The following is a 13,767-nucleotide window of genomic DNA, read 5'->3' as shown; positions in this document are numbered from 1 at the left end:
GCGATATTGAAGTCGGCGCCTGCCAAGAAAACAAGGTTTCTGTTTTTGAACGAACGTGTTCGTTCCGGCGGTTGTTCATCACTTCGCCAGTGCTGTCTCCAGCGACCGTCTATTGCCAGACAACACCTCTGGGGAGTGGCGAATCCAAAGGGACCGATCTCTCCCTCGGAAAGTCTTCCTGCCGGCCGGAATCGAACGATTTCCGGCCGCCCTTTTTTCTGCCATTTTTTCCCGCACGCCTGTTCATTTGCACGCAGTCGCCCGCACGGATTTCTGTCGGCCCTCTTTTTGCTCAGGTTACATCCTGGGCTTGCTACGTTTCCAAAGAACCCAATCTTGTGCTGAATCGACGTCGGAGCCGTCCGGAGTGAATCAAAATCCGGCCGCTGGTTTGCTTCTTCTCCTGCGTAAGGGGATTGTCGACTGTTTCCTGCCCCAAACTTTGAAAAATCGGCGCTACTTCCACAGATCACCTTTCGCCGTGAAATCAGACAGGGAACATCACCTGGTAGTCCTCTTTCCATCGCATCGGAGCTCGACCCATCTTGGTGCCGGAGCCGGCCGAAATCGAAGGATTTCTGGCCGCCTATTCCCTGCTCTTTGAACATCTCCACCTGCGCGTGACAGGGTTGAATCCTACTTCCACCGCACCCTGTTTTTTGGAACTTTATAACAGGAGCACTGCCGAAATTTTCACTCGACGGTGATTCTTGTGCAACTTTATTCAGACGTTTCAGGATTTGTGGAGCCGTGAGGAAGGAACGCTGGATTTTCTAAGTTCTGCCTGATTTTTCTTGCCCTTCCCTGTTGCACCAAGGTCGGTTTTCTGCCCTATTGCTCTTTCCTTCCTTTTTTTCCTGTCGTTTCTGGGTGAAATTATAACCTGATGGCAAGTGAACAACAAAGACAAGAGGCTACGGATAACATAAGATGTTTCAATAACAACGAGCAAAGTAGTCAACCTCTGAAAATTACCAATACTCTTTTGAATGGTGCCAATTATCTAAGTTGGGCAAAGGCGGCTCGGTTGTTTTTAAGCGGGCGATCCAAGTTTGGATACATAAATGGGAAAATTAGCCCTCCAGACAGGTCAGATCCCAAATTTGACGATTGGCAATCAGAAAATGATATGGTGATGTCTTGGCTCATTAACTCCATGGAGCCCTCTATTGCGAATTTATTTATGTATCAAGAGACTGCAAAGGAAATTTGGGATGAATTAAAGCAACTTTTTTCCGAACAGAATAATCTTGCTCGGGTTTATCAAATTCAAGTCGAGATTGCCAATCTTATGAAGGGAGACAAACCACTGAACCTTTACATAGGAGAACTCAAAAGCCGGTTTGATGAACTTCTGCAATATAGGCCAGTTACGACTGATCCTGATATATACAAAATTCGGTTTGAGGAAGACAAAATTTTTAAGTTGTTGGCAGGATTAGGAGCTGAGTATGAAAGTATTAGGAGTCAAATTCTTAATACATCTCATCTTCCCAACTTCAACAACGTCTGTCAAATGATACAAAGGGAGGCTGCACGAAGGCAAGTTATGAATTCCAATACCAAAACTGAAATTTCTGAAGAAAGTCATGAGAAAATGGCCTGTGTTGCGCAAGTCGAACCTGCCAAAGGGAATAAAAAACTCCCGAATAGTAACAGGCCTTCAAATGCCAACTTTAGCTATCAGAAAGGAAGAAACAAATTTAGATGTACACACTGCAAGCGATCTGGTCACACCCGAGAAAAATGTTGGGAGCTGGTTGGAAGACCCACAAGAGACAACGGATCGTCCTCCACCAACTCAGACTCAGCCAATTTTGTTACCAAAGACGATCTTGAGAAGTTCTTTCAAAAGTTTGCCAAGACCAATCTAATTTCATCTCAGCCCGTCAGCAATTCTGAAGGTAACTTTGCTTTGACTGCTACTTTAAATCCTTCTATATGGGTTATTGATACAGGGGCCACCGATCATATGTCTAGCGACTTAGCAAATTTGATCAATGTTGACAAAACAAAAAAACGACCAGTTTTTACTGCTGATGGATCCCCCATTATTGCTGAAGGATATGGTGAAACTATGTTCTTTGAAAAGGGACAAAAATCTCAAGTTCTTTATATCCCTAATCTATCAGCAAATCTCATGTCGGTAAGCAAATTAACCAAGTCTCACAATTGTCTGGCTGTTTTTTCCTCAAATGATGTAATATTTCAGGATCTTGTGACGAAACGGGAGATTGGTAGAGGTCATGAAAAGAATGGGCTATACGTGATGGACAAAAACAGTTGTAGCTTCATGATGAATGACCAACAAGATAGAAGTTCTCATTACTGGACCTGGCATGCAAGACTTGGTCATATCTCTGATCAAAATTTGATTCGCCTCATCCCTCATCTTACAGTTGAAAAACATTCGTGTGATGCTTGTGAATTTTCTAAATCTATGAGATTGCCATTTCAATCTTCTACTGAAAACTCTAAAGAAATTTTTGATTTGGTTCACTCAGATGTTTGGGGTCCAGCCCCAGAAGTGTCATACTCTGGATTTAGATACTATGTTTCATTTATTGATGATAAGACCCGCATGACTTGGTTGTTTTTCCTTAAGTATAAGAGTGAAGTTTTTTGTGCTTTCAAAGATTTTTTCAAGATGGTACATACTCAATATGGAGTAAAAATAAAAAAACTTCGCTCTGATAATGGTGGAGAATATGTGAATGATGCTCTTGAAAATTTTTTAAAAGAGGAAGGAGTACAACCTCAATACTCATGTGCAGGTACCCCACAACAGAATGGAGTTGCCGAACGAAAAAATAGGCAACTACTAAATATTGTTCGATCTCTTATGATTCATATGCATGTCCCATTTCGTTTTTGGAATGACGCTATTGCTACATCATGTTATATCGTCAACAGGGCACCAAGTTCCAGCATTGAAAATCAAGTTCACATAGAACTTCTTCTTAATAGAAAAGTTTCTATAAAGCATCTTAAAGTTTTTGGATGCAAGTGTTATACTCATATACAAGAAAAATTTAGGAACAAATTTGAAAAGCGCGCTGTAAAATGCATTTTCCTTGGCTACTCCAGTAGAAAGAAGGGTTATAAGTGTTATGATCCTGTCACTAGAAAGTTATTTATATCTCGTGATGTGAAGTTTTTTGAACAGGAGTACTTCTTTGATAATCAAAGAAAGGGGGAGATGAACACCAAGGATCTCACCAAGCAGCCTCACACAGTTAAAATCAGCAATGAAGTTCCTCACACAAGCAAGCAGCTCGTATTGCCAATGGTTGAAATTAGCAATGATGTGCCTTGCGCAAGACAGCCCCATTTTGAACCTCAGTCTGACCTAGCTCAAAATGCCTCAAATGATGATAATGTGTCCTTGCTTTCACCTCAAAGAACTCAACAACCCGATACCAGCACCAATCCTCTCACCTCTTCTACTGAACCAAATCTCAATCTCAGCAACTCCAACCCAACCTCTCAAGAAAATCTCATTAGACGGATCACTCGCTCCACTAGACTACCAACAAAATTTAGTGACTACTACACTTATCTTACAGCAAACAAAAACCATTTCATAGACCAATACATATCTTTTGAAAATTTGCCTATTCACTACAAATCCTATATCCTAAACACATATTCCCAACATGAACCAAAAACCTACGAGGAGGCTAAATCCGATCCAGGGTGGCTTAACGCTATGGAAGAAGAGCTTGCGGCATTGGCAAAAAATAAGACATGGGATCTTGTTCCTCTACCCAATGGGAAGAAGCTGGTTGGATGCAAGTGGGTTTATCGAATAAAATACAACAGTGATGGAAGTGTAGAGCGCTACAAAGCTCGCCTGGTCGCCAAAGGATTCACCCAAACTGAAGGTATTGACTATACTGAAACCTTTGCGCCTGTTGCAAAAATGAGCTCTGTTCGAACTTTAATTTCTGTAGCAGCAAACAAAAGATGGCCTCTGACTCAACTTGATGTAAAAAATGCTTTTCTTCATGGAGAACTCAACGAAGAAGTTTATATGGAGGCTCCAAAAGGTATAAAAAAGGAGCACGGGTATGTCTGCAAGTTGAAAAAAGCCCTATACGGGTTGAAGCAGTCACCACGAGCTTGGTTTGCTCGCCTCAGTGATGCTCTTATTAAAATGGGTTTCAAAAGAAGCAGTGCTGACCATACTATGTTTATGCATTTGAAAAATTCTAAAATTTGTATTCTGCTTGTTTATGTGGACGACATAATAATGACAGGTGATGATACTGACTTTATGCCGCGCGTGAAAGGCTATCTCAATCAACTATTTGAAATCAAGGATTTGGGAATGCTAAGATTTTTTCTAGGAATTGAAGTTGCTCACTCAAATAAAGGAGTCTTCCTTTGCCAAAGGAAATATATGCTAGATCTATTGAAAGAAACTGGATGCTTGGGTGCTAAACCTGCAGAGACTCCTCTTGAAGCCAATTGTAAATTGAAGAAAGATGAAGGTGAACCTATTGAGAATGTTCAAAGCTTTCAAAAACTTGTTGGAAAGCTCATATATTTGACTGTTACAAGACCAGACATATCTTATGCTCTAAGTTTGATTAGCCAGTTCATGCACTCTCCTAGATCATCTCATGTTGAAGCTGCTCATAGAATTTTGAGGTATTTGAAAAGATGTCCTGGAAGAGAAATTTTAATGAAACGTAATCTGCCACTAGATGTTGTGGGTTATACTGATGCAGACTGGGCAGGAGATCCAAACGACAGAAGATCTACTTCGGGTTTTTGTACCTTTGTTGGAGGAAATCTTGTAACTTGGAAAAGCAAAAAACAATCTGTAGTTGCTCGATCTAGTGCTGAAGCAGAATACAGAGCTATGGCTGGATGCACATGTGAACTCGTATGGATTAAAGCTCTTCTGAAAGATATGAACATTGATGTACGTGAACCTATAAAGCTGATATGCGACAATATGGCTGCAATTTATATTGGGGCAAATCCAGTCTTTCACGAAAGGACCAAACACATTGAGATTGACTGCCACTTCATTAGAGAAAAAATCCAAGATGGCACTATCGAAACTTGTCATGTCAAAAGTGAAAATCAGTTGGCTGATATTTTTACAAAAAGTTTGGCACGTGAGAAACATCAAGACATTGTAAACAAGTTGGGACAGATTGATATTTGTCCATCAACTTGAGGGGGAGATTGTTGCAAGATTTATGGAAGAAGATTGATACTGCCATCAATCAGCAATATCCTACCGTTAGGATTAGATTGTGATTGTATTAAAAAAGGGAAAGAGGTCCTCTCCTAGTTTTTGGAAAGATAAAGTAGCCGTTCTCGTGGTTATCTTCCTGTATAAAAACCCTCTTTCCCTTAGAATGTGATAGAACAGAGTGAATACAAAAATCGTCTTCTTCCTCCTCCGTGGATGTAGGCCGTAGTGCCGAACCACGTAAATTGTGTTGTTCTCTTGTATGATTGTCTCTCTCACGTTTTTTAGGCAGTTTTTTAGAAAGAAACAATTTGGTACTGGTGTCAAAACGGCCTCTAAAGTCTCAATGCTGTTCCAGGAAAGCCAGAATGGAGCTTCCAACGTTCCAAGCCCTTTCAGAACAACAATTAGCGTTTGGTTGCTTGAGAACAATGGTGGTCCTTGTGGAAGTGGAATCCACAAACTGTATCCAACAAGGGACGCAGAATACTATTTCGGGTGCAACAAATATGACAATTACCTGCGAAAGAAGAACACGCCAATAAAGGTACTCTACCCTGCTTCTGCAGGGAAGGTCAGCATGCTTTTTCCTGTTGGGGGAATGGAGTGGAGCAGGAGAAGTGGGCAATCGCATTCCATGTTTTCTATCCACGAATCAAACAAATTTTTAAGTATAAAACATTTGCCCTGTTTTATTACATATTAATTCAAAGAATCAACGAAAAACTCATTCAACCAAGCAACAAGAAGGGGAGTCCATATCTTATTTAATACAAACAGTGAAATCTGTGTAAATCTCTTGCGCTTGAGACTTCAACCCATGAGTGTCTGCCAGATGGAAACGACGATGCTGCAGTGCTACTTCGACCAACTTGGGGGACGAGGACTGAAATGGGCAGAAACAACAGCTGCATCTAAAATTTGCAGGAGGGAATCAGATTTCACACACCTAGGAGGTTTGTACTGAGCCACGGAAGCACCATTAGATACAGCAAAGTCCATGAGTCTGTCAAAAGTGCCATTCTTCACTACCTTAATTTCTAGAGGCCCGATGGATCCGTCGTGAAAGCGCACTTCTTTATAAGTTGCATCCAATGATTCCTCAATTGCCAAACAACACTGCCCAATCAAATAATCTGTTGTAAAACCTTCAATCTGATTTGTTGTTGGTGAGAGTTCCCAGTAAATGACATAATGGCCGGGAGTCGTGGTGGTGTCGGCGTAACTAGTAAATTCTGCCACCCTCGTGTTGTGTGGAATAAGGTGAGCGGCCTCCGCAGCCGCTACTGCTTTCTGCAGATCTGCCTCACTGGTTTTTTCTATGTCGATGCTTAACACAACATTTCCACGGCAAACGAACTTGAATTGGGGCGCTTTGTTGTAGAAACTCACGACTCTCAGGATGTCTCCCACTCTATAACGGTAAAGACCTGGTCATGTGAGATCAATGGAGTCAGTTGTGTCTGTTTGCTTATTTACATATTAATGGTGTTCACGAGTGCAGCCGAAGGTTTCCAATTAGCTCCGCTATTGAGCATTTTTATATATGATGAATGATTAACCATGAGTGGAACAAATAAGTGAAAAAAAATGTAGATTCGTACCTGAGTAAGTGGTCACCACTATCTCGTACTCCTTCCCCATTTGAACATCGGCCAAATTCACGAGCTCCGACGGCTGCAGGCAACTTTCCCGTGATTCGACCGGCAGAAACTCAAAATAGGCCAAATACGGGAGGATGGTGTAGGCGACGTCCTCTGGCTTACAGAAAGGGTTCAAGTTGATCCCGAACAAGCACTCGGTTGACCCATACAAAAGGCTAACCAGAGGCAGACCGTCGCTATAAAACTCCAAGATAGGGACATAGGGACTCATACTCCCAGTCGCCACAGCTTCCAAGTACTGGGCATTGGGCCAGATCCTTCTTATGATGCCCTTCCATTGCCCACGTCCACACTCTTTTCTTATATGCGCTGCATTCTCGGGGTCAGGTGCCAATCTTGTCTCCAGCGCCGCCCGGATATCTTTGTCCGTGATTCGAGGATCAACCGTCCCCTTCTCAATGTCCATTGCCAGGTCTTGGTAGTGGCGCTCCAGGAAGCGGATGGCCTGGAGCAGGCCCAGCGCGAAGGTGGCGCTCAGTTGGGCGACGGACAGCCGGTCGGCCAGGCCGGCGAGCAGCTGTGAGTATGTGCTCTGGAACGTGTCTGTGCAATGGATAGAGGCGACGGGGCTGGTGTGGGTGGTGCTGTAATGATGGTGCTTGGAAAGGAAGTGACTGCTCTTGTACCAGGTTGTAACACCATAACGAACTGCAATGCCTGAACCAGTCTCCCACTCTTTTCTGACGTGGACGAAGTTGAGGGCCTTGCCTTGCTTCAAAACAGAGCTATGCCTAGACAGACTAAATATTTAATTTAGGAAGTACACATAATTCTTGATCATTTTTGTTCAACAATACTTGATCGTATTCAAATTTGGATATACATAAATATTATACATGTAAAAATCTAATTCGAATGTAATTTGGATTGTAAAACTGGATTTTGAATTCAGATTCTGATATAACTTTTTTTACTTGTATTTGAATCTCAATTTGATATGGATATATGAAAAAATGAATATGGTTAAGAGTATATTAGACTCAAATATGATCTATCGACATCCATATTTATACATTTCGAGAGAAAGACATCCATATTTATACATAAATGGCTTATGGTGAAAATTTTCAAAAAAAAAAATCATTAGAACCTAGTTATTGCTGGTGCATTAGCATGAAATGGTTGACGATGCCTTTAGTATTGGTTTGTGTACTTTCAGTTCCTTTAACAATAATTTGTGGTGCTTTCAACAAAAGTCGGTGAAGACGGTCTTACATGGAGATGAGGATGAGAAAAAGATACCTGTTCATCAAGCTACCGCTAATCCTAACTACCATCTCCACTCTGTCGTGATCCCCCTCTACCAGTGGCAGCAACTTCTTCTCACCACCTGACGTGCCGGAGCTGCAAGAAAATTAAAAAGCCACAGTCAATCGACTCTCATCCGACGTGATTATTTCTCTTCCCGTTCTGTTCTTTAACTTGTTGGAGAGAGAGAGAGAGAGAGAAACCTGCAAAGGAAGTGGTAAAGGGGAAGGGCGGACAAGATGGGAGAGCGGTCACCGTTTGCTATACGATGAATGTCCGGCCGGATGTCTTCATAGGTAACGACGGGAAGCTTCGTCTTGAATGACTCCCGGTCGGTTTTCCCGGCAAGACCATGCCTCTGTAGGTACTCGGTGTTGGCATTCAGGGAGAGGATATCGGCCAGCACCTTCTCCTGCTCTCCGTCGATGTTGTTGGTCATCTCTTCCATCAACTCCAACATCTCCATCTCCAGGTCGGTTTTTCCGTCTTCAACTCTCCTTCCTCCGTTCTGCCACGGCCCTCTCCTTTACAGCCAATGGTTTTATTATAGAGACAGAGAATTCAACTATAGATTTCTTGAGGTACATCTTATCATTCAACTACATACAAACACGTTTGCCACATGTCTTTGACCATGACCTGCGTTTCCCTTCTCTTATACTTTCTTGGGTTTGAAACTTTGAACGATTTTCTTGTTGATGGTTCAAAGTAGCCGTCTTTTGCAAAAAAGAAACAACTGCCTAAGAGTTTTCTATGTTTCTCAAATTACCCACTAAAACCACGAAATTAGTCTCAATGTAAAATACCCAAGCAAGAACAACCACCAAACTCTGGCAATTTGGAGGAAGGATAAGTTCCACAATGGATTTGGTAAGGGATCAAAGTAAATTAAAAAATTAGGATGATAAAATTGGCAATAGATTAGCTACGATACAACAATTCTTTGAACACCAAAGTTGTTAAACTGTCGAGTTGAATCGGAAATCACCCGAATCAGTCCTCTTCCTCAAGAAATCTGGCCACGAGTCAAGGTTGAACCAACTCGGCCTGCCTTGCCCCTAACTCGGGCGGACTCGGCCTCGGTTGGTTCTGCTCGGCCCTATGTCACTCAATTCAGCTACAGCGATTTACATTATGGTTATTTGTGAGTTCAAGTCATAGGTTTGCCAACTATCTTCAACACTCCCCTGACATTCCCGTCTAGCTTAGAGTATTTCTTAATTGTAATCCAATCACCACCGTGGTAAAGATATCAATCAATGATGCATAATTTCTCCATTTTAGACATCTTTGTATAAATATCACTTATTTTTATAAATGGTGCATATTTTGGACCTTTTGTTCATGTAATGATATCGATCTCAATATGCATGGTCGTAAGATATAGAGTTAATAGAAATATGTATTGCAGCATCATTGCCGCACGATAGCTTTGTTGGTTCACTCAAAATAATTCTCATTTCTTTGCTCATATCGTCTACGTATGCAAGCATCTTAATTTCCTATATGAATAGGATGAAACAAAAAAAATACTTTTTCCCAACTTGTACAACCACAACATTCCCTTTCCAAAATATGCATCCAATTGTAAGGGGAAATTGAATGGTGACCCATTGGAGTCACACTCATAAGAACCATTTAATCCATGATGGATGGTTAAAAAAAATAATGAGAAAAAAAGTGATTTGTAAATTTTCTTTCATTATTTTTCTCTCAACGGTTCACGAGTGAGTTTGTAACTCTGAATAGCTAAACTCACGGTGTTGTCATCTCTTCCATCAACGCCAACATCTCCTTTACAATGCCTGGCCATAGGTTCTTTCTAGGTAATGATTTTTTTCACATTTGGTATGCTAAAAACTGTCATAGATAATATATTTTATAATTAAATATTAATCAATCAACTGCTAGAGTGTTATCAAAAGTACATTTGGCAATGCACATTTATCGGTTTTATCTCACTTTATATGTAATAAATAAATATATATATAATCTTCCTTTAAGCTATATATAAAATACGACGGGATACTGCGTCAAAAAAGAGCTGCCGTTACCTTTGTGTATGAGAGGCGATAGTGACTTCTTCCCACCGTAAGCCACCGTTGCAGACCCCGCACGTAACCCCGGCTCCGGTCCAACCCAATAATGAGTTGAGTTTCGTTGACCTGATATTTAAAAACTCGGTTCGAATTCGATCCAACTCAGAACACTTAGTTTGAATTTGTCTCGATTAAATTTAAAAATATTTTTGTATAAAATAATATATATATATATATATATATATATTTAAATTTAATCGAGACAAATTCAAACTAAGTGTTCTGAGTTGGATCGAATTCAAACCGAGTTTTTAAATATCAGGTCAACGAAACTCAACTCATTATAAAATATTATAAATATATATATATATATATTAATAAAAAATAAAAAACTAATTATCAGACCCTAATCAAGTCCACTGAGTTGGCCCAATAAATTTTTCGAGCTGGTCCAAATCTGTTTTTTTTTAAGCCCAAATCGAATCAAATACCAAGTACCTAGCAACGGAGCCTTATCTGCCGGGCCATCCCTTTGGCATTAAAAAAAAAAATCAATTTTTTTTTTTTTGCATTAATGGAGGCCGTTACCTCTCCCCGCTAGTGACTTCCGGCTAAAGGCGTGTAAAGGGAGATCTTTCCATATATATATATATATATATATATATAGTTTTGGGCCTTTTGGCTGCTGGATGTTGAGGGTTCTGCTTTCCTTTTTCAGTAAAAGTGAAACACTATTCAATATTTAAAAAGAATTTCAGCTTACCAAGGCCCTTTATAGTAAAAACTTTGTTAAAATATTCTTTCAATTGCGTAAATCCTTCTGCATTGTTTCCTTAAATAACAATACGATTATGTTAGTTTGCAACTTCCCTGATTTAAATAAAATATTGTCATTGAAACTACTTTAAAACCTCTTTCTTTGGAGGCAGAGCTGAGTTTAGTTTTGAATATCAAGCTCTTGGATGCTGCTTGAGGCAATACATGGCCTGTTTAAGGTTGCAAACCGTTTTTCCCCTACCTTCATCGGATATCCAAAAGATAATTCCATATTCACCTCTTATCTAAGCTCTTTATACAGAAAAGTATTATTTATAGCAAGTTGAAACATATTCGATCAATTGAAATTGCATGCCACACAGAGAATAAAATTCTTGGCATATTCAACTTTGCTACATGTGCAGGCCTTGGGGTGTAGTTAATTTCATTTGTTTGCATCTACCCCTTTGCAACAAACGCAACTTCATTCCTTTCAAAAGTAGTCACTTCTTAATTTTATTCGCATCTAATATCAATCAAAATAACATCCCATGTGTTATATTTTATGCAGATGCATTCAATTCCTCCTTCATAGCTTTAATCCAAGCAAATTGAGACATGGTATATTGATATCTTGATATGCATGAGTTTTATCCCCGTTAAATATTCTGCCAAGATAAGTGACAAAATTAGTCAGTACTTGGTTATGTCATGTATATTTCTTCATTTTGAGTGAGCGGAAGGATATTTGATCACCCCAAGTGAAGGCTTCAACTTCCCTTTCTCTCATTTCTTTATGTTCCATGGCTTTTTTTAATATTTTAGTGATGACTTTACTATGTTTCAACCTGCACATCAGTTACCCATTATGTACAATCAAAGTTAGCATAAGAGCAAGTTCAATGAAATTTCTTGCTCTACTTTGTATAATGGACAGTTTCCAAATAATTAGATCTTCATTCCACACCTTTTCGCACACCCCACCTGAGTTTGTGAATTTAGGTGGAGTCTTTGAAATTGAGTAATATAGAACTCAAGGATGGACCGCTGAAGATGAACCCAAGTGCAACGACCACAATCCTCCATGGCTAGAACTTCACAAGCAACCAATAGAATTGCCAAATGGGATTTCAAGTGTCATGGTTCACATAAGGACACAAATATTTGTGTTTTGGCACACAAGACATAACAAGTGTCGACATGGGTATGACAACCCCTTATGGCCATTCTCCAGCAGTTTTTCCTCGTTCATGACAGATTGATGATCCTCATAACCCTGCCTATCCATTGACACAATTTTTAACATGAAACTAAACTTTTAAAAGTTGAGCATTGCACATACAATTAAAAGTGGCGTAGGACCCAGTACTTGACAGATTTTTGGGCCTGACAAAGTATATAAAAAAATATTTTTATCATATTTTATATCTTTTTCATTATAAATGTATGCTTAAATATACATTTTAAAAAGGGGAGGTTGAGTTAACTTGAGGGGCATTTTTATCCTTTTGTGAATGCTTCATAATTCATAGCACTTTTAGCCTTACAGAAGAGGGATCTTCCATTTAACCAATACGAGCATTTTTGTAATTTCAAACTCCTAGCATGTTATACGCCATACATGCAACCTGCTCCGCGCCCTTGGGATGTGGGGGTGCCCAACATGTGTTTGAATAAACGTCCGCATTTTAGAAAAAAATCCAAAAATATAACACTGTTTTTGGATTATTTTTGAAAAGTAGAATCGTAACAGAAATTTCATATCTTTACCATCAGGCTACCCATAACCTTGTTATCAAATTGAAAAACATCCACTTCATGCCCTTGAAATTTGATTACAACGTAGTTTTGGAAATCTAGAATTTTATTTTTCAATATATATATATATATATTGATAAAATATGTTTTAAATTGTTCTATAATATGAAATAATGTTAAAAACTAACCCCAGATTTTAAAGCTAAGCACAGGCGTAAGTCATTCGGCGCATACTTAGCCCGGTGCGTTTTTCAGCTTCATTTTAATGCACGGGCTCTAGTGTACATCGTTTTTCACCTCCAAAGCCAAGGCACAGCGCATCTTTAAATGTGACGTTTGGTGGCCTCGTCATCTTAGGGTGGCGTTCACTAAATGCGCATTAAAAACTTACGCATTCTTTACTACCACGATGTGGTGGACCTGTGGAGGCAGGGGGGAAGAGAGAGAGGAAGTGGCCACCATGAATGTGTTTGCAGGATGGACGGCAGCACGCATTGCTCGCTGTTGTTATTCATTCCAACTAACAATGGCCAACGAACTCTCTCTCTCTCTCCCTGTCTCTGAGGTTGTGCTTGCTCCGCTAGGAATGATTTCCCCGCCACCGCTTGAGTTCGTCGTCTGCAGCAAATGTTATACTGAAATCGGTTTGTCAAGCGACCCAAAAAAAAATAAAGCCTCTTATTCAGCGATTCGATGAATCGGATTTGATTCAATTCTGAGAAAGACTGATTAACAAATTTAAAAACAATGAGGTTGTTTAAAAACCAATGAGCCGCCTATTGCAGATAAGAACAGCGGTCCAAGTTTCTTTTAGGTTTTTTCATGATTATCTAATTAAGCCACGACATCGTTAGTATTGGTAAATGTATAGTTAGCAAATTCATGACTTATTGATTCGGTGAGTGGACTCATTGATTTGATCAAGTTTTAAAATAATATGAATCGGCGACTTAAAACGCCGAGTTAAGCCAAGTCGGGCTGAGTCAGGGGGACAAGATGGATCAACCTTGACTCATAGCCAGGTCTCAAGACTCGACCGATTCCTCAACCAACTCGGCAAACAAACCAGCTATGTTTAAAAGACCACATTTCA

General features: G+C 40.0%; 1 protein-coding gene across 1 annotated transcript; it reads right to left on the bottom strand.

Moving 5' to 3' along the window:
• Window positions 1-5,904: 5,904 nt before the first annotated feature.
• Window positions 5,905-8,617, bottom strand: LOC116249898 (probable indole-3-acetic acid-amido synthetase GH3.1). The gene is made up of 4 exons (XM_031623208.2): window positions 8,325-8,617; window positions 8,116-8,217; window positions 6,814-7,604; window positions 5,905-6,639 (listed from the first exon to the last, which is right to left on the bottom strand). The coding sequence occupies exons 1-4, from the start codon at window positions 8,585-8,587 to the stop codon at window positions 6,068-6,070; spliced, it is 1,728 nt and encodes a 575-aa protein (XP_031479068.1). The 5' UTR covers window positions 8,588-8,617; the 3' UTR covers window positions 5,905-6,067.
• Between the last annotated feature and the right edge of the window lie 5,150 nt (window positions 8,618-13,767).

Source organism: Nymphaea colorata, chromosome 3 (genome assembly GCF_008831285.2).
Source record: "Nymphaea colorata isolate Beijing-Zhang1983 chromosome 3, ASM883128v2, whole genome shotgun sequence".
Classification (NCBI taxonomy): Eukaryota; Viridiplantae; Streptophyta; class Magnoliopsida; order Nymphaeales; family Nymphaeaceae; genus Nymphaea; species Nymphaea colorata.
The sequence above is the reverse complement of the archived record's forward strand: the minus strand, read 5'-3'. Positions and strand labels throughout refer to the sequence as shown.

What these genes read in the sequence shown, in the direction of transcription:
- LOC116249898 (XM_031623208.2), bottom strand. Translation starts at nt 8,587, where the DNA reads ATGGAGATGTTGGAGTTGATGGAAGAGATGACCAACAACATCGACGGA. An exon ending in CTTTACCACTTCCTTTGCAG is followed by an intron (nt 8,218 to 8,324) that starts GTTTCTCTCTCT and finishes ATTTTCTTGCAG; the next exon opens with CTCCGGCACGTCAGGTGGTG. An exon ending in AGCGGTAGCTTGATGAACAG is followed by an intron (nt 7,605 to 8,115) that starts GTATCTTTTTCT and finishes TAGTCTGTCTAG; the next exon opens with GCATAGCTCTGTTTTGAAGC.